The sequence below is a fragment of the Struthio camelus genome, chromosome 17 (genome assembly GCF_040807025.1).
Source record: "Struthio camelus isolate bStrCam1 chromosome 17, bStrCam1.hap1, whole genome shotgun sequence".
In the NCBI taxonomy this organism is placed as follows: domain Eukaryota; kingdom Metazoa; phylum Chordata; class Aves; order Struthioniformes; family Struthionidae; genus Struthio; species Struthio camelus.
This window is the reverse complement of record NC_090958.1, coordinates 19,895,900-19,913,188: the sequence shown is the minus strand read 5'-3', so window position 1 is coordinate 19,913,188 and position 17,289 is coordinate 19,895,900. Positions and strand designations below refer to the sequence as shown.

The window sequence follows — 17,289 nt, the reverse complement described above, 5'->3', positions numbered from 1 at the left end:
GGTCCTGAACCGATCCCGCCGCCGCCTGACCCCGCCCGGCCGCCGTACCGCCAGCGCGGTCACGCGGTCCTGAAGCGAGTCCGCCGCTGCTGCCTGTCCCCGCCCGGCCGCCGTAGAGCGAAGGGGGTCACGTGCCGCTGCGACGGGAGCGGCGGGCCCGCAGCCCGGAAGCGGCCGTTAGGCGGGGCGGGGTGGGCCGGGCCGGGCTGGGGGCGGCGGGGCCGCTCAGCTGGCCCGTGTCGCCAGGCGCCCCGCGGGAGCCGGAGCCGAGCGGAGCCGAGCGCGCTGGCGGGAGCCGCGCCCGGCCCCGAGTCCGCCGATGGGCAGCCCCGCCGCCCCCGGGCCCGGCCCCGCGCCGTGGTGAGCACCGGCCGCGCCCCGCCGCTGCCAAGCGCCGCTCAGCGCAGCTCCTGGGCAGCGCCGCCGCCGAGGGGCGCCGGGGCGCGGAGCGCGCCTGACCCGAGCCCCGCGCGGTGCCGCCGGCAGCGCCGGCCCCTCGCTGCGCCCCCCCCCGCTGGGTGTCTGCGTGGTGCCGTTGCAGTAACGTGTTATTGTCCCATAAACACTCATTCATCTCTCTCTGGCAGAACAGTGTTTATTTTCCTCGCTTACAGATGGAGAATTGAGGCAGAGAGAGAAATGAGCTGTGTGCTTTCCCCGGAGTGGGCAAAGCCGGGAACAGAGTCCAGATCTCCTGGAAGCTCAAGCAGTGTCTTAATAACTTTGTCTCTGTCTCTCTCTCTCTCTAATGAATCATTCCAGAAACCGGTAGGCACAGTCTAAGACCAAATTTAGTCTCTTTTCTTGGCTGGGAAATAACTTGTGTTCTCTAGTTTCACCTTCGGAGTTGTGATTTGTTTTTTTTTTTTCTCCAGACTTCATCTATTTTTGCAGGAAAGTTCTTCTTTGCAAAGTTGGTGAATGTAACTAGCTATTTAGGAGTGAAAAAGGAATTATTAAATAAGTACACTCTTGACGGTATGAGTTGAATAATATGAAATAGGCCAATTTTTTTGAAAGGAGCTCCCGTCTTGCACTCTTTATGGCCTATCAGACACATGGTTAACATTTAAATTAAAAGCAGCAGGTTTTGGGAACTGTTTGGACTGCTTATGGTTAAGACCTAATGATAATTATCCTATGCTCTCAGGATAGGAGACTATTTTACAAATCCATTTCTTCTTTTCTTACTTGTAGATTTATAGGGTCTGTTTTAAACCCACAAAATTGGCCAAGTTTATTACCATGGGAGCCTTTTGAAGCTGCTTTTGTGTCTAAAATCAGAGCACGTGGTTATGTAGGAACAATGTCTCTTTTGATTTGTATTAATTTTTTGTACTGTTCTACCTGAAATAATAGAAAGAAGAGGGAGAAGTGTAATAGTTTTCAAACACATGATCATTTCTGCCATTGTTTTGATTTTGTAGGTGGAATTACTTTTTCCTTTATGACGGTTCAAAGGTTAAGGAAGAGGGAGATCCTACGAGCGCTGGCATTTGTTATTTTTATCCTTCTCAGGTAATGTTTGCTTTTATTTTAGTGCTCTATATTGCCTGTATTTATTGATGTATGCATGTATATGTATGTGCTTGAGGAACAGTGGTGATTCCAGATTGTGCTTTGGATAAATTTGTATTCGGTGTTCATAAAAGCCTTGAGAAAACTCCTGCAACTAGAACTAGGTGGAATGATGCTCCACCACGCAGGATGCCCAAGAGAGATATTGGATGTGGTTGTGTTGCACTTTCTCTTGTTAACACCGCTTCCTCAGTTGTGGATTCCTGTCAGTGGAATCATCTAGCAGCGTCCAATTTTCTTTTCGTGTTGTGAACAAATAGGCTCTGGGGATGGGAGAGTGCTCCTAGATAAGCTCTAGGCTCTTGTGCTGCCTGAAACAAGCAGTCTAATTATTCTTCCACACAGATTTTCCTGTGCTGCTGCATTTGATTTATAATTGAAATTAATTTATAATCCATTTTTAAGTATAGCTGAATACAGTAGTGTGTTTTTTTTTTTTCAAGTCTTTTTAAAAAAATAAGTAGTTCTCCCCTGCCTTCTTTGACAGACTCTCCTTGATCAGCAGGAGCTGCTCTGCGGACAGATTGCAGGAGTGGTACATTGCATGATTGAGATTTCTGGAGTTCCTCCCAGTCTCATTCGGCTGAGAAAGCTCAAGTTTGCAGTTATAGTGGATGGAAACTATCTCTGGGTGAGTTCAAGAGATCCAGAGACGGTCAAAGAGCTAAAACAATGAGAAAGCCTCAACTATTTTATCGAACTAAGAGGGCTTTTTTTTCCAGGGTATGGGCCTGCACACAAATAGACCTGGGGAGAGCTAGGGTGTGAACTTGCAATGCACAACTTTTCATTGCAAGGTAACTTAAATTTTGTTTACCACAGTGTACAAGCATGTGTAGTGGCAATCACTTCAGCTGTTCTTTAAGGAAAAAAAAAAAGCTTGGCGTACCTCATTTATGTGTGCTCACCAAACGTTTTCTTAAGATGTGCCTGGCAATGGCTATAAAAAGTTGAGATCTGCATAACTATATATCTCTGTGGTTTATTGGCAATGACTGGAAACAGAAGTCTGTGTACTATAGTTTAAACTGAGGACTCAGTCTCCCTATTTGGTAGCCTGACTGCTCTTCCCTGCTAACCCTCAATATTCCCTGCTGCAGACCTTTATCAGTATTAATAGACACTTAGTATATAAAGACCTTATATATATAAAGACTTTATATAAAGCAGCATAGTCTTGACAAAAATACCCCCAACCATCTCCTGGAAACTGGACTAAGAACGGTCAGACCGATTTCATTGGCAGTGCTGTTCAGACTCTCTTAGCTCTCAGAAGCAGAAGGCTCTTGCACTTCTGTTTCTTCTTTGACAATCAAAAGCTAATGAAGCATCTCGATCTCTATAAAAGAGGAATTTGAATATTTTTAAATACTTTCAGGAGAATGGTCTAAACTACTAGGACACTAAGCTAGGTCTCTAGCATCTGTGATGGGAAGGGAGTGTATCTAAAACTCTGAATTTTCAATATCGTCTATTTCTCCTATTTGTGCCAAAGCTCTTCTGTGGGTATTTCTGAATTTGCTCTTTTGTCAGATTTGTGATTGTGGGGGATATTTGCCTACCATAGAACTGTTTGTATATCTTTAATAGTCAATTTGAAAGCAATAAGAGTTGTTCTCACCTGCTGTCCCTGGGTTGTGTCAGTAAACATTCTTCATTCATAGCTTTCTGTATTGAAGGTTCTGGGCTGTGCTGTTGAACTTCCTGATGTCAGCTGTAGACGATTTCTGGAGCAGCTGATCAGCCTCTTCAGGTTTTACAATGGACCTGTGCACCATGCTTACATGGTAATTAAAGATCAACAGCTGTGGTGTTTCTGGCCAGGAAGAGATGTTAGACACTGCCCTTACTGGCCAAGCTCTGTCGAGGCACACGCATGCTGGCTTGTTCCCTTGTGCTGCCTTCCTGCTTGCAAGGGTCCGAGCAAGCTCATGTATCAAAGAACTGAGTCCTTTCAGAAGGATCCTTCTGCTGCGCTGAGGCAGCGTGGTCATTTGCTGTCTCCCTTCTATGCTGCTATTCTAAGTCTCAAGTGATGAAGTTCCCCTGGTCAATCCTTCAGCTGGCATATCCCATAAGAGAGAATTTTCCTAGATGTTCAGTCTAAAGTTCTTCTGTGTCTTCTTTCTCTTTCTCCTCACAAGAGTTGCTGCTTACAGTTACTGCCCCAGATAGATTGATTGCAACTAATCATCCTGAACGCATTAGGGACTGTGGAGTGACAGCCATATGGATTTTTATTGTCCCCAGGCATTTTCTCAGGAGGAACTGAGCAAGCAGTGGGACAGATATATTGAACACATCCAAAAAAACACCAGTGACCTCCACAAGATTTTCAATTCTCTTTGGAATCTGGACAAAACCAAGGTAAAAGTCTCTCCTCTGTGGCATCTAGCTCTAGGCCTGCCTTAGTGCTAGTGGTTTTGGTTTTGTTTTTGCTTTGAGCGTTTCCCAGAGCAATTCTCTGGCTTAACTTCTATTTCTCCCTATCCAGGTGGATCCCTTGCTGTTACTGAAAGCAGCTCTCATCTTACAAACTTGCCAGCGGTCTCCCCATGTCTTGGCAGGCTGCATTCTCTACAAAGGCTTGTGAGTAACCAGGCATTACCTAAAGGGTTAATCTGCGTGTTGATGCTACCCCCTCTTAGGGCTGTGACCCCAGCGTGTGTCCAAGCAGCAGAGCAAGGGCACTTGCTGTACAGGCAGGGCTGCTGTTTGTTACTGGGGGGAACATTAGTGCTTCAGATAGCGTAATCCCTGTCTGCCGATATGTTTCAAAGAGGGTCAATTGTTATTTGTGTTTATCAGTAGGAGAAGCCAAAGCATGAAGAAATTTAAGGTTTGGGTTTTAGAAGGTATTCTGCTGTCTTTGGCGTTCAGTGAGACATGAGGACCTAACTTCTTAGGCCTTGTAGGTGGAAGTCACCAAGAAAAATAATTTTAATGTCCACATGAGCACATTATTCAGGCACAAACCTTACTTTTCTTGAAAGGCTGGAAGATGCTTAGCAGAAAGATTGGCTCCTGAACTTTCGATGGGCCGGTGTTTGAAGTCAGCAGTAACATAGCTGAGAAAAGAATCCAGTGACCTGGTTCTGGCATGTTCTAGTATTTTAGACACCTTTCATATTTTACTTTAGGTTCCTCAGAGTTGGGATCATCCATGGATTGTGACATGAAAACCAGAAGCATTTTGGTGTTGACAGTGCTTTTGTCCTTTTTAGGGAATGGCACGTCTCTAAGTTGCAGAGCTTTCCAAACGCTGGGATTTACAAAATACTGCTGTAAAAGCCTTGTACAAGTCAGGATAACATTGCTCTTTTCTCTTTCTTAGTGTTTTCTTTGTTGTCTTGCAAATTGAGTGCGTGTGGGTATGTGTACGTGTATATTTTTGACTGACTTGTTGGCCAGGACCACTATCTGTGCCGGCAGAAATGATGTAGAAGAACGAACCAGAATTTCCCACGAGAAACGTTGACCTTGTTCAACCGAAAACAGATCATAGACAGCTGTAGATGCTGCCCTGAACCACAGTAAGGAGAGTCTCAGAGTGTCTTTGAAAGGCAAGAGATGGGAGATTTTGGGAATTTCTTGGCAGTAGCGCTCAAGCGCCTTTTTACTTTGGGTACTCTTAAATGGTTACTTAGACTGTGCTTGTGACACCCTTTATGAGCACTGGAGAGATGCCATGATATGTGAATATTTCTAGATCTGACAGAAGTAGGCCAGGCATTTTTGAGGGAATGATCTCATGCTTGCAAGCAGGACACTGAGCACAAGTCACTGCAGCATTCTTAATGCTGGCTGCTTGTTGCGATGGAAATGGAGGTCTGGCTGGAGAAATGAGTCGTCTTGGGTGCTTGTGCTCGTTACCAATGTGTGTCTTGTGTGTTGCTGTTCTGCCTAGTGGAGATTTTTTCACGAAAGGTCATCAGACTTCTGAACCTTACTAAAGTGCTGCAAAGAGCTTTGTACTTAAGTTGAACTTTCCCTTCTTTAGAATCTTTCAGAGCATCTACAGAATGTGGATCTCAACAGGATGAAAATGGAAAGACCAAGAACTCCTTTGCAAGTCCTGTACAAGGGGCTTGTGTTGCAGTACAATGAGTGCTGGTCTTCCTAAACCTTCTCCACTGCTCACAACTCTGCAGGGAGTGGCAGAAAGTCTGTTGCTTATATGGATTGATATGTCTTAGGTCGTGGTTTCTTGACTCAGCCGAACCAGATTTGCTGGCCAAAATTAAATACCAACAGGCAGTTCTGCCTTTCCTGAGTTTGGACTGGAACTGACCTAAGGAAAAGAAAAAAACCCAGAAGTCCTGAAGGTCGTTCAGCACATGTTCTTGTTGTGTGGGGATGTGTTAGTTACACCTGACATCTAAGCCTGGCCTTTCAAACCTTGCAGAGCGTGGAGCCTACCCCTGAGAGATGGGTGTGATAGAACCTCAGGGGCTCCCCCAGAGATTACCTAGCTATGAAATGGGGCCCTGCAACACAATCGGTTTTGCTCAGAGCGCTTGTAGCTGTCTGATTTGAGCACTACTGTTGCCTATGCCTGTCCTGATGCACTGAGTGATGAGATTCTACGGCTGAGCTTGAGAACATGATACTCTGCTCATGAATGACTATTTTATTCTTTTAGGATTGTGAGCACCCAGCTGCCCCCTCCTCTTACTGCCAAAGTTCTCCTCCAGGGCAATGAATCTTCAGGCCAGGTATGCTGCTAAACAAATTCACTGTATGCAGATACACACTGTGCAGGCACAGTCTGGGAGCTCTTCACATATACGTCTAACGTGCACTGTTACTGAGAAGCGTAAATAATGATGTTGATACTAAAAGCTTTTATGAGCTGAGACTGAGTAAGATTTCAAGACTTCCGCAGAAGGAATTTGCTTTTTTCGAGTATTTTAGCTACTGAATTCAGGAATTCTTGTTTATGTGATGTTTGATTAGCCTTTTACCTGGATTGGGATATTTAGTACTAAATATCCATAGTGAATATCTGAAAGTGACAAATGGATCACTTTTCATTGTCATTAAAACTTATTAAAAATTAAGTATTTATGTGATTTGAGATCTTCTACAAAAAAGCTGTCAAGATCTGGACATGAGTAAAGCCCCTGCCCTGACTCTGGTTGAGAGAATGGACCAAGTTTTTGTACCCTGAGTAGGCAGTAATGGCAGATTGTGATATTTGTCCTTGATATGAGCTGTATTGTTTCTTGGGAAGTCCCTTTGAATCTGAGGGCTACGTAAGGAACAAATCATTACACGACACGGTAAACCAATCACAGCATTTGCTGAAGAGGATGATCTGGTGTCCTTTGTAGTCACAGGCGGAACTTGCATTGTTCTCTGTGCAGGCCGGAAGACATGTCGCGATAGCGCTGATGGCAAGTGTTGAGTCATGCTGCAGAGCTGATTCTTGGCTTTTCTTTCAGAACGAGCCTGGAGGTGAGGAGCAGCAGGAGCCTGGTGAGCATCCAGCTGCAGAGTGCAGATTACCAAGTGCACAACAGCACTGTATGGGCAACCCTCTGGGGCTGAACTCTCCCTGCAGTGAGAGCATGAGTTGGTTTTCTGGGATTCGCGGTGAAGCTCTTACTGAATGTGAAAGTATATTGCTGAGGGTATTGCTGCTTCTGGCCAATGAGCGCCAGAGGGTGTGTTGTAGCCAGATTTGGTTCCTTCAGCTAAGCAAAAGAGTTTGTTCTTTTGTGTTTAATCAGGAGTTCTGCAGATTACCAGCACACCTGTTTTAATTCCAGTTCCCCATGTGTTTCCTTGGCCACTGACGGCACCATGAGAGTAGATGACTGGTGTTTTCAGTCCAAACCTTCACTTTCCATTTTGGAGCGTGAGTTTATAGATATGCTGCCAGGATAGTCAGGAAAAACTAAGGAAAAGTGTAACTGTCAGGCATTGAGTGGATGGGAAAATGCTGCCTGGTCAGATTTTGCCAGTTCCCTAGATGACCCAGGATACAGGACGAGAGCATGCCTTCTCCTTCTGCAGACGCCTTTGTGCTGATGGAGTTTGGCTTCTGTTCATTATGCTGGAACACGTTAATTTAATTCCTCCAACCTCCATTGCTCTTGCAGATTCTCCGTTGCCACAGGGAGTTCGTATCATTCCAGTTTTCCTAACAGAAGATGAAGTCTCAGTGCTCCGAGACTTTCCAGTGGAGTGGATGACTAGGTAGGGAATGAATTTGAAGTATGAAGAGGTTTTTGCAGCAAATGACCTAACATGTGGCGGTGTGTCCTCACTAGCTGTTGTTAATTGTTTTCTCTGACACTAATTCTGGCTCTGTCACCTGGCTGTTGAGGCTGCTTAAGGCCTTTTAGGCCGGACAACATTTGTGGTATCTACTGTTGTGAGGCAGCTTGAAACAAAATTGTTTGTCAAGACCAACTGATGTTCTGTTGTTTTTCAGTTCGCCATGCTCTGTTTAAAACCCTTGTGCTTTGTGAATAAGGGAGCAACATCATTCCCAGGGGCCTGCAAGTATGAGGCCTATGCTTTTCACCTGTGTCAGACCTTAGCCCATTCTTTGCTAAGGTAGATGTGCTTTGTAGCAGAGAATAGGTCAGATTCTGAACACTACCGGGAGGTGGTAGTGTTATTAGGCATGTAATAACCCCAAGCAGGTGCTAATCAGTAGCTTAATCAACTTTTCATCTCCTGCTAGGTCATCCATGTCCCCTGCAAGTCCTAAAGGAGAAAAGAACACGCTCTGCTCCCAGGCACTTTCAGAATCAACAGGGGTTCATGAAAATGAAGACCTGAGTAGTACCTCTGTACAGGAGTCCCTTGAGCAGGCTTCAATCACAGCTGCACCAGAAGATGCTATACATTCGGATAGCCTTGCAAACACAGGTCATTTGAAGGGCTTCCCTGAAATGGAAGCCACTTCAAAGAATTCTCCGACTGCAGAACTGAACAGCCCAGGCAGCAGAAGCCCGGAGCTGAGCAGAAGAGCATCCTTCTCATCAGAGACACACCTGAAAGAGCTGCCAAGCACTTCCAAACTCTATGCTGCAGAATATGCTCAGACTACAGGTCCATCTCCGGAAGGCTTTTTTTTCCCAAACCCTTATGCCCAGGAGCAGGAGGGTCAGAGCATGGGAGAATCTGTTGTGGACTTTGCCATTAAGCAGCACAGTTTCCAAAGGTGTCCTTCAGGCAGTGGCAGTCCATCTATTTACTCTCCTGTTCAAGAACTAAGCAGAAGGAAGCCAGGTGAACAAGACAAGCAAGGGACTGTCAGCCAAAATAGTATCCCTGGAAAAAGCAGTGATGAAACTGGTGGTAGTGTCTGGGGTTTGGATCGTCAAACCACTCTTGCACAGTCGGAGCACAAAAGCAGGAGTTGGCTGCTTGCTGCAGATGTCCAGGAGAGTCTGCCTAGTGACCGAGCAGAGAACACAGGCTGTCCCAGCAGTGGGGAGAGTGGCTTGCCTTTTCAGGTGGACAGCCTGGGAGCTCAGGGTGGTGTTGATTCAGGCAAACAGTGCAACACAGTTAGGATGAGCTTGTATGTTCACTGCGTTAAGGGGCTAGTGCTTTCTCTGCTGGCTGAGGATCACCTTGAAGATGACCAGAGCTCCGTTGAAGATGTGGTAAGCAGGAACACCTTCCAAACATGGAGATATTTTCTCTACTGCTTGTCTTGTGGTGGTGGTATGGAACAAGGGTTAGAATTGAAAAGTGAGCGTTGAATTTCCATTCCTGTCTCTTTCTTTGCCTACTTTGTGGTATGAAAGGCAAGGCCGTTTGGCTTGGGGGCAGCTACTGCAACCAAAAATATACTGAAGGTTGTTTAGCAAACGTAAGGCAGCAAGCCTGAGAGGTAAGAGCGTTATTGTAGATAACTCCCACAGTCTTTTATTGTCTGTTAATGCCAATGCAGCACTCTTGAGCAGAATGTGTTGATGTGACCCTGAGACAGCCCCACGGGCTGCCAAAGGCCTGTGTTGTACTGGGGATTTGTAGGGAAACCCTGTCAGTTTTATAGTAGCATTCAGAAAGCAAGGTTTGTTCTGTGTTTAACCTCCACTTTGTATGTCACAGCTTCTCACTCTGGAAGCATCAGTGAGACGTGTCTGGCAGCAAGTCACAGAAGTGTTTCCTTTCTAAATGAATGTCTGGCTGTCTGAATCCTTAGCCTGCTGCTCCTTGGTGGTACTCTCTCCAGGGGAACCTGTGTTAGGAAGAAAGGGTGCCGTTTGGGTACTTCATAAAGGTGATGTACCAGGACAACCCAAAATGACTCCTACTGCTGGTTTTGTTTCTGTATGCAGTCTTCCCTGCCAAACGGTGAGATGTGGTTAATGAACCGTTTACAAGTGTGGGGGAAGGACATACCGGCTCCCGGCATTTCCCTGTGAAGTATTAGCCTGCAGAGCTGGTGCCTGGCCTCTGCCTCTCCCTCAACCAGGGAGCTGAGTCAAAGCTGCAGAGGCCTGTTTGATATGCCAGTTGCCATAGAAACAACCTCATTTCTTTAACTGTCAGACTGGAAGGTAGAGGAAAGCTCAGACTAATGCTGCCTCACAGCATTAGTAAAGCCTCAAGGTTACTCCTTTTTCTTCTGAGCTGCACAGGACTCAGGGCTATGCCTCTGACCCCCTGTAAACAGGGGGATGCCACCTCAGTGCAGCATGTGAGGACTGCTGCAAAATCAGCAGAGGCCAGAAAGTGCAGCATTAGCCTTTTGTGCCAGAGATGGTTCTGTCTCCTTTTCTGCCAGTTTTAAATAGGCTGGCACGCGATGGCTCCCACTCTTGAACATCTTCTCTGGTGCGTGGAGGAAGAGGGGGAGATGCATGCATGCATGTGGGAATTGACATTCTTGAGACCTAAAGGTCACTTTTATTTTACATATACCCTCAACTTTTCTGGGATTTTTGGGTTGGGTGACTCCAGTCTGGTAGGCTAGTACTGCAGCTCTACTATGCTCTGAGGCAGGCTGTATTTCCCAGCAACCTGCAGGGGTGCAAAGCCTGCTGGAGATGCCAGGCCCCTCCCCTGCCTATCAGTAACCTTGTGTCTGGAAACCAGTGTGCTTTGCCTCCTGTGTTGTATCTGATTTGCCGTTGGGACAGAACATCTGAAGGTATAGCTAGCTTGTGGAATGCCCATTTTAATTTTGATTTAGCTCTTTGCTAGTTACAGGCACACATTGCGCGTCCTCCTCCCATCAAAAACCTAGGCAAAACCACCTAGGCAAGGTAGGCCCCTCCTGGCTTGTTTTCTCATTCAGATTGTCAAGCCTTGAGATCCACTACATAACACTGGTACACTGTACTTCTTCTGGTGGAGCAAAAATACAATCCGTTTTCCTCCATATATTGCCCCAGTTTTCACAAAACCCTGTTTCACTGAGATTTAAGTTTTTCCAAATGTGCTCTCTTCCATCACACATAGTTTTGCTTTTGATCTGATCCTAGCAAAATCTTACTTTTGCACAGCTTTAATTTTGACCATGACTGCGTTCTTTTGATCCTGTTCTTCCTCTAGGTACAGATATTAGTTCTTTCCTAGCAGAAATGTGCTGTGTATTCTGCCGTCCTAGGAGGAGAAGTGTTGCATTCTAGGAGGCAGAGCTAGTACAGGTACTGCTGCTAGCGTCACGGTGGATTTGAGGCATAACCTCAACTTGTCTGCTCTTTTGTTTATCTGTAGATTAAAAATGACCCTCTGCTCTCAGGGATGTCAAAGCTCAGTTATAATTAATGTTTGTCGAATGCTTTGAGGCCCCTGAATGACACCAAAGAAGGGTAAAATATGCTACTTGTGCAGCTAAGAACAGCAGGAAGTACAGATCATTCCACTGGGAAAGCAGTTTCTAATACAGACTTTCACTACAGAGCAGAAGTGCTTTCAGACTGAGTTTGTGCGTGTCTTCAGGTCTTATCCCTTCATTACATTGCACAGAAAAGAAAATCTGTTCTGTGACCAGCAGGGTCAAGGGTAGGGTAGGCAATGTCAGTGTGTTGAATGGAGGCTTGATCCTCTCTGTGGCTGAGGAAAGAACATGGACAGGCTTGGGGATTACAGAATTAATCTTCCTAGCACTTGGCAGGAGGCAGGTTGCAGCTTGCAAGCTGGAGTTCTCATCTCTGCTTTGGCCAGGCGGTCCATCCCCTCTGCACATTCCTCTTTAGCAACAAAGGGATATGTTTTCCTATTCTGGCTCAGGGCAGCAATCCTAGCAGCTAAAAGCTGTGTGAAGCAGTATGTTCTTTAGCGTCAGCAGAATAGTCTGTGCGCAGTTTTAGAGGCTCTAATTCAGAGGTGCAGTAGGCCTTAACAAGGCCAGGATGGCTGTATGGCTAAAAGTCCAGTCAGTAAAGTAGTTCGGCTTTTACGTTATTGCACTGTTGTGTGAATACATTGTTCAGGCCTTCATCTGGTCCCTGCTGGGCCTGTCATTAGTGTACAGGTAAGGCTATTCCACTTGTTGTTTTCCTCTGATGATGCCCCAGTACTTGGGCTGCAGACTAGAGCTAGCCAGAAATTCAGAGGGGAGGCTGAAAGCCCATTCTTCTTGCTTAGGCGCTGGAAGCTACAAGGAGATCTACTCATGTATTGAGAGGGTGCTGCATGAAACACTGCAGGCAGTTAAATCCAGCCCAAGTCTATAAAACTGCATCCTATGTTATACTGTCATTCTGGTATAATAGCAACTGGTTTCCACTAAGTCAGAAAGCAAAGGAATATTCCATGCTACCACTGAAAATCATGGACGGCGGGCTGTGAAAATGAGCCCTAGAGAGTAATATTTGATAGTGAATTAATGGAGTCCTGTATTTTCCTGTAATTAATGGCATCAGGTGGTTTAATGGCTTATTTTCAGGTTGTATCATCCTTTTCTGAATCCCCTTCATACTGACTTTTGTGCTTTCCTCTTTGCCCAAGTTACCCAGCAGCAGAGAACCTGGGCAGCAGCAGCAGAGTGTGAAAAGGCCTAGGCCTGTGGGCAGTCACCAGAGCTCTCTCCAAAAACTTCTTGGAAGTATTTGCTAAATAGTGCACGGGTATCCGCTCTAACACTTGCCTTTTTTTTTTTTTTTGCCCTGTCTGCAGTACCATAGCAGTCTGGCTTCTTTAAATGGCCTTGAGGTTCATCTGAGGGAGACTTTGCCCAAAAGCTCCTCTTCTTCCGCCAAGGCAACCTACAGTTTCACTCACTATGACTGCATTCAGAACGTACTCACAGGTAAGCCTTCGTCTTCCAGAAGAGTGGTCTTTTCAGGAGAGGAATTCGATATGAGAACAGGGTTTATTGTAACCTTTTCTCGTGTTTCACACGGTTTCTCTGAAACGTTGCTTGCTAAGTTAGTATAGCTTATCCTTACGAAGTGGTGTGGATGTAAGGCCCTATTGAGAAAGATTTATCCTCTGCGAGTTTGTAATCTGCTCGAGGCTTGTTGATCACAGTTGTAGTTTGGGTCAGAGCCAGAGGCTGTTGGGAGATGGAGGCTGGGCAGCTGCCACGGGCACTTCACTGGGAAACATGTTGCTTGGGGTTCTGCGAACTGCTACATCCAAGGAGGACAGGATTTAAAATCCACTTTGCCCCGGCTTCCCTTCTCCCCCAACTTCATTCATCCCTGGTGGTAATGCCTTTTGTCCCTCAGTGGAACAGAGTGTTTGTCAGTCATTCCTGGCTACAGGAAGCAGGAACTGGGAGCAGATGGTAGCCAGCAATTTGGAGAGTACTGTCTTAGATTGATGGGTAGACCATAAACATGCAGAAAGCCCCATGCGCGTGTTGCTCCGGTCCATGCTAACGTTTCCCGTTTTCTGGGAAAGAGAGAGAAACCCCAGTGATTCTAGGTAACCCATGCCTTAGGCCTTCCTCGTCACCCCTCTGATCTGTGTACACATGGGGAAAAGTACACTAGGCTTTTTATTTGTGCATGGCTGAGCAAAACCTGAGCTGTTGACCAATTTCATTGACATCACACTGGGACTTAGGGTATCGCCCGGTCTCTGTTCTCCTACAGTTCCTGAATGTTTGCAGTCCAGAACCCTTTCGTCATCAATAAATGGGGACAGATTGCTTTACAGTAGGCTTTTAACACGTCCCCTTTATTCCCATTCTGCAGCTAACCTGCCTCATACACCTGGCCCTCTGGATCGGCACTTCCTGAGAGCTGCTACGCTGATCCACTCTGACTTCAGTCATTTTCCAGCTGTTTCAGAAATGATAATTAGGTAAGATCTGTTTTTAACTTCTTCCCTCTTTCAGGCACAAGAACGTTGTATAGCACACAGAATAGGCAACATGGGGGAATCACTTTTCTAAGTCCTGCTGAGGTTTGGCATGTGCTATAATGATATCGCTGTCTCTTGCCAAAGGCTAGTCATGTCACCTTTTTCCCTGAAGTTTGCTCTTTAGATGTAGGCTGCTTAATATTCCGCCTGTAGGTTGATATGGGTGTTGCAAAGCTAGAACGGCACCCACACAAGTGAGTTGAAGGCACAGCTGAGTTGTGCCAAGGGTTTGGATTAAGATATAATGTTAGAATGTTGCCAGTTCCTGGCACCATAAGGTTCTAAGATGCAGTTTTAAATATAGCTGTTCCTAATAAATTTGTGTCTCGGCTGGGAGCCAAAGGCGCCCAGAATTGGCAACCTAGATTTTGTTTTCTTGCACGGCTTGTTGGGTTGGAAACACACTGTAATGTGCGTGGCAAACTCAATTGTAATGCGCCAAGCAAGATGGTCTTATCACAGTCGGAGCCTTTCCACACGGCAGCAGCTAAAGTTGATCTTGTGCTACAGCACCCACCCTGTTTCTGTAACTGATCTCAAGTAGGATGGTTCTGTTGTGCGTGCTCGGAGATTCTGCTTGCCTGGCCGTGCTTGTTTGCCCACTGTGTGATGAGATAAAGGTGATTCTGAGAATTAATCTCTTTCACTTCTCTGACACTGCTTGCCAAGGGAATGTGAATCATACACTGTAATGCTGGAGACTTCCTTGATTAGCATAAGCTTGACTGGCTCTTTAAATTCAGTGCTGGGTAAGCTGGCATATTCCGTGTTACCCCCGAAAAAGCAGCTTCATGTGGGAATCTGAGTAACAAGATGACGAAAACTGCTTTATTTTATGAAGAGTTGTCACAGGGGGTTGTCAGCAAACATATCAGTTGCTGCTTTCCTCTGTCAAGGAGAAATGCAGGGTCCCTTGCTTTATTTCCTCCCTCTGACAATATATTGCACAGTTTTATTGCCCATGTTAGCTCTGTATCTCTTTGTTCTCCTGAAATAGTCCTAAAAGTCCCTCTAGCTAGTTGGAACACCAGTGCCACAAAGATCCCAATGCCCAGCCCTGTACTGGTGATCAAAACGTCCTGTGAGTAGAAGGGGGTCTTATACAAAGCAAGATCTTGCTCCTGACTGTTGCTTTCTTTCCTGCCCTGCTAGGAATGCCTCCACTGCTGTATACGCCTGCCGGAATCCTGTCCAGGAGACCTACTTCCAGCAGCTGGGCACTCCGCTCCGCAACTCGGGTGTTCCCAACCCTCATGACAGTGCATTTGGCTTACCGAGCAAGGCCAAGCAAAAGCTGCTGAAGCATGGCGTGAACCTGCTTTGAAGTGAGGCGCTGAGGCAACCTGTCTCAGCCTATGCTGAAAGTTAGTTCATCTCCAGTAAGCAAAATCTCAAAGGAATTTATTCTGTTGGAGGCTTTAGGCTCTGTGCTGTCTGTGGGGTCTCCATTCTGCCTTGCCTTGGTGAACAGGCGCTCTTATTGCCCTGTGCCTGCAGCACGTTTTGTGCTAGTGCAGAGTATTGATATGAACGCTAACCAAAAACTGAGGATAGAAAATAGCTGAGTTGGGATGCTTGGTTTACGTTCACTGTAGGACTGTTCATACTGCTCTGCCCCCATAGGCAGAGCCTCCTGCCTCGACCTGAAGTAAAACCGTTTTCTTGCTCTAAGCTACACCAGCTGCCAGGTCACTGTGCAGTACTTGCTTTCAGAGATGTCAGTCAGACATCTGCCTGGAGTTCTGTGCCTACGCTTGCCCTGGTCAGACTTGGGCTTTATTTATACCTCTTAATCTACAGAAATGTTTCCCTGCCACAATAGAATTCCTTACCTTCAGATAACAGAGCCTGCATGTTCTCAGACTAACTGGAATAGAACAAGTGCTGCAGAACTAATAATGCTCCTATAATAGCTATCAATAGATTTTTATACTGTAGCTGAATCTGGGAGATCCTTGTCCCTCTGAGCCTATTCAGAGGTTGTGCAGTATGCTGTTGCCTTCCAGATTCCCCCAAATGCAGAAAGGTGCTGTAACCTGCTGGCCTTCCACAGGGCCTTGATGGTGTTGCCTATGAGACTGAATGCACTACACTCCTGCTGGCTCCTAGGCCTTCTGCTTCCTCCCCTCCCTCCTCTGGAAGTACAGTTGTTGGAGTACCTTGTTTCACCTCCTTGCTCTCTTACTGCTCGATTTGTCTACGCTCTGTTGACAGAAAAGGCAAGTGGGAGCTCCTTAAGCTAATGGGACCAAAGAGACTTTATAGCTCCTTTGCGACTGTTGTCTTTCTGTGTAAACAGACAGTACATGCCCTTTCAGCAGCTTGGGGTGGGGATTGGCACTGAGGACTGCTTAGACCTGAATGTTGGACACTTGCCATCTGACAGTGCTGTATGTTTCGAAGACTGTTGCTGGTACATACTCACACATCACTGTAACTGAAAATAAAGTCTCCAAGACTCATTTGTCCAAGGCCAGAGTCCCACCTACTGTTTGGTGTTCTTGTTTGTGATCCCACTTGTGGGCGTTTGGGGTTGGGTGACCCACGTACTGCTTGTTAGCTCCTCTCTGAGAGAGAGTGCCTGTACCGGTGGGGTTGAACAGGCAGTGCCTGTTGCTTAGCCCATGCTGGCAAAGTAGCTGTTTGTCAGGATCTCCTGAGAGCGCAAAGGGTTGTGTGGTGAAGAGAGCTAAAGGCAGACGCGTTACTGGCTTTGCTATGAATTTGTGAGCAGACCTCTGTCATCAGTGTTAGCAGGGCACCCCCAGGAGTTGGACAGGGTCAAGTTACCATCCTCACAGCTTCTTGTTTCACTCTGACAGCTGGTGATTCCCTCTGCAGGTCTTAGCTGGGGAATTCAGTGGACTCCAGGGGAAGATTCAGCTGCTTACTCATGGGGAGGCTGGTTATTGGTTACCTTTTGGCTTCCAGCTATGTCAGCTGAGAAGATGTTTCAGCAGGCAGTAGAGCTGTATAGCTCCAGGTGCTGCTCTGCTCCCTGTTGATGCTGTCCTCATAATGGGGACAATTGGAGTGGAACTGCTCTGTGGGGAAATGCCTTCAGTTGCCTGTTGGCTAATAGCAGCATAGATGTGATACTTCATTGAAAAGCCAGAGCTGCAACCATCCAGGAAACTTGCTGGCTCAGTGATGACTGATGCAAAAGAGGACACAGAGTTAAGGCACTGTTTCCCTGAGTTATGAACAAACTACACACTGTTTCAGTTCTGGAGCGCACAGTAGAGAAGCATCATGTAGGCGAGGGAAGGGATGGGAGAAGGCGAGAAGCTCTAGTCCTTTTGCAATGCTCAGGGTTCCTCTGACATGCTGGGCCAAGAGGCTCCCACCTGTGATCAATTAGGTGCTGCTCTGCCTCCTGACACCAGGCAGGTGTTAATCACCCAGGCTCAGCAGTCCTGATGC

The 17,289-nt window shown here is 46.5% G+C and overlaps 1 protein-coding gene across 14 annotated transcripts; it reads left to right on the top strand.

Annotated features, from left to right (window-relative positions):
- Positions 1-105: 105 nt before the first annotated feature.
- HPS4 (HPS4 biogenesis of lysosomal organelles complex 3 subunit 2) lies at positions 106-16,350 on the top strand. Of its 14 annotated transcripts, XM_068910874.1 has the most exons (14): positions 155-220; positions 1,428-1,518; positions 2,066-2,209; positions 2,301-2,375; positions 3,258-3,365; positions 3,829-3,945; positions 4,073-4,167; positions 6,221-6,293; positions 7,023-7,056; positions 7,683-7,779; positions 8,273-9,203; positions 12,673-12,805; positions 13,698-13,806; positions 15,019-16,350. In XM_068910874.1, the coding sequence occupies exons 5-14, from the start codon at positions 3,363-3,365 to the stop codon at positions 15,188-15,190; spliced, it is 1,764 nt and encodes a 587-aa protein (XP_068766975.1). In that variant the 5' UTR covers positions 155-220; positions 1,428-1,518; positions 2,066-2,209; positions 2,301-2,375; positions 3,258-3,362; the 3' UTR covers positions 15,191-16,350. The 14 variants fall into 14 exon arrangements, with proteins under 14 accessions (XP_068766972.1, XP_068766973.1, XP_068766975.1 ...); XM_068910871.1 differs by lacking the exon at positions 2,301-2,375 and having other exon boundaries at positions 106-220; positions 2,084-2,209; positions 6,945-7,056; XM_068910872.1 differs by lacking the exon at positions 2,301-2,375 and having other exon boundaries at positions 136-220.
- The last annotated feature ends 939 nt before the right edge of the window (positions 16,351-17,289 follow it).

Coding starts and splice junctions, on each gene's coding strand:
- HPS4 (XM_068910859.1), top strand. CDS start 320: ATGGGCAGCCCCGCCGCCCCCGGGCCCGGCCCCGCGCCGTG. Junction 2,210..3,242: donor TGGATGGAAACTATCTCTGG/GTGAGTTCAAGA, acceptor CTTCATTCATAG/CTTTCTGTATTGAAGGTTCT. Junction 13,807..15,018: donor GTTTCAGAAATGATAATTAG/GTAAGATCTGTT, acceptor CTGCCCTGCTAG/GAATGCCTCCACTGCTGTAT.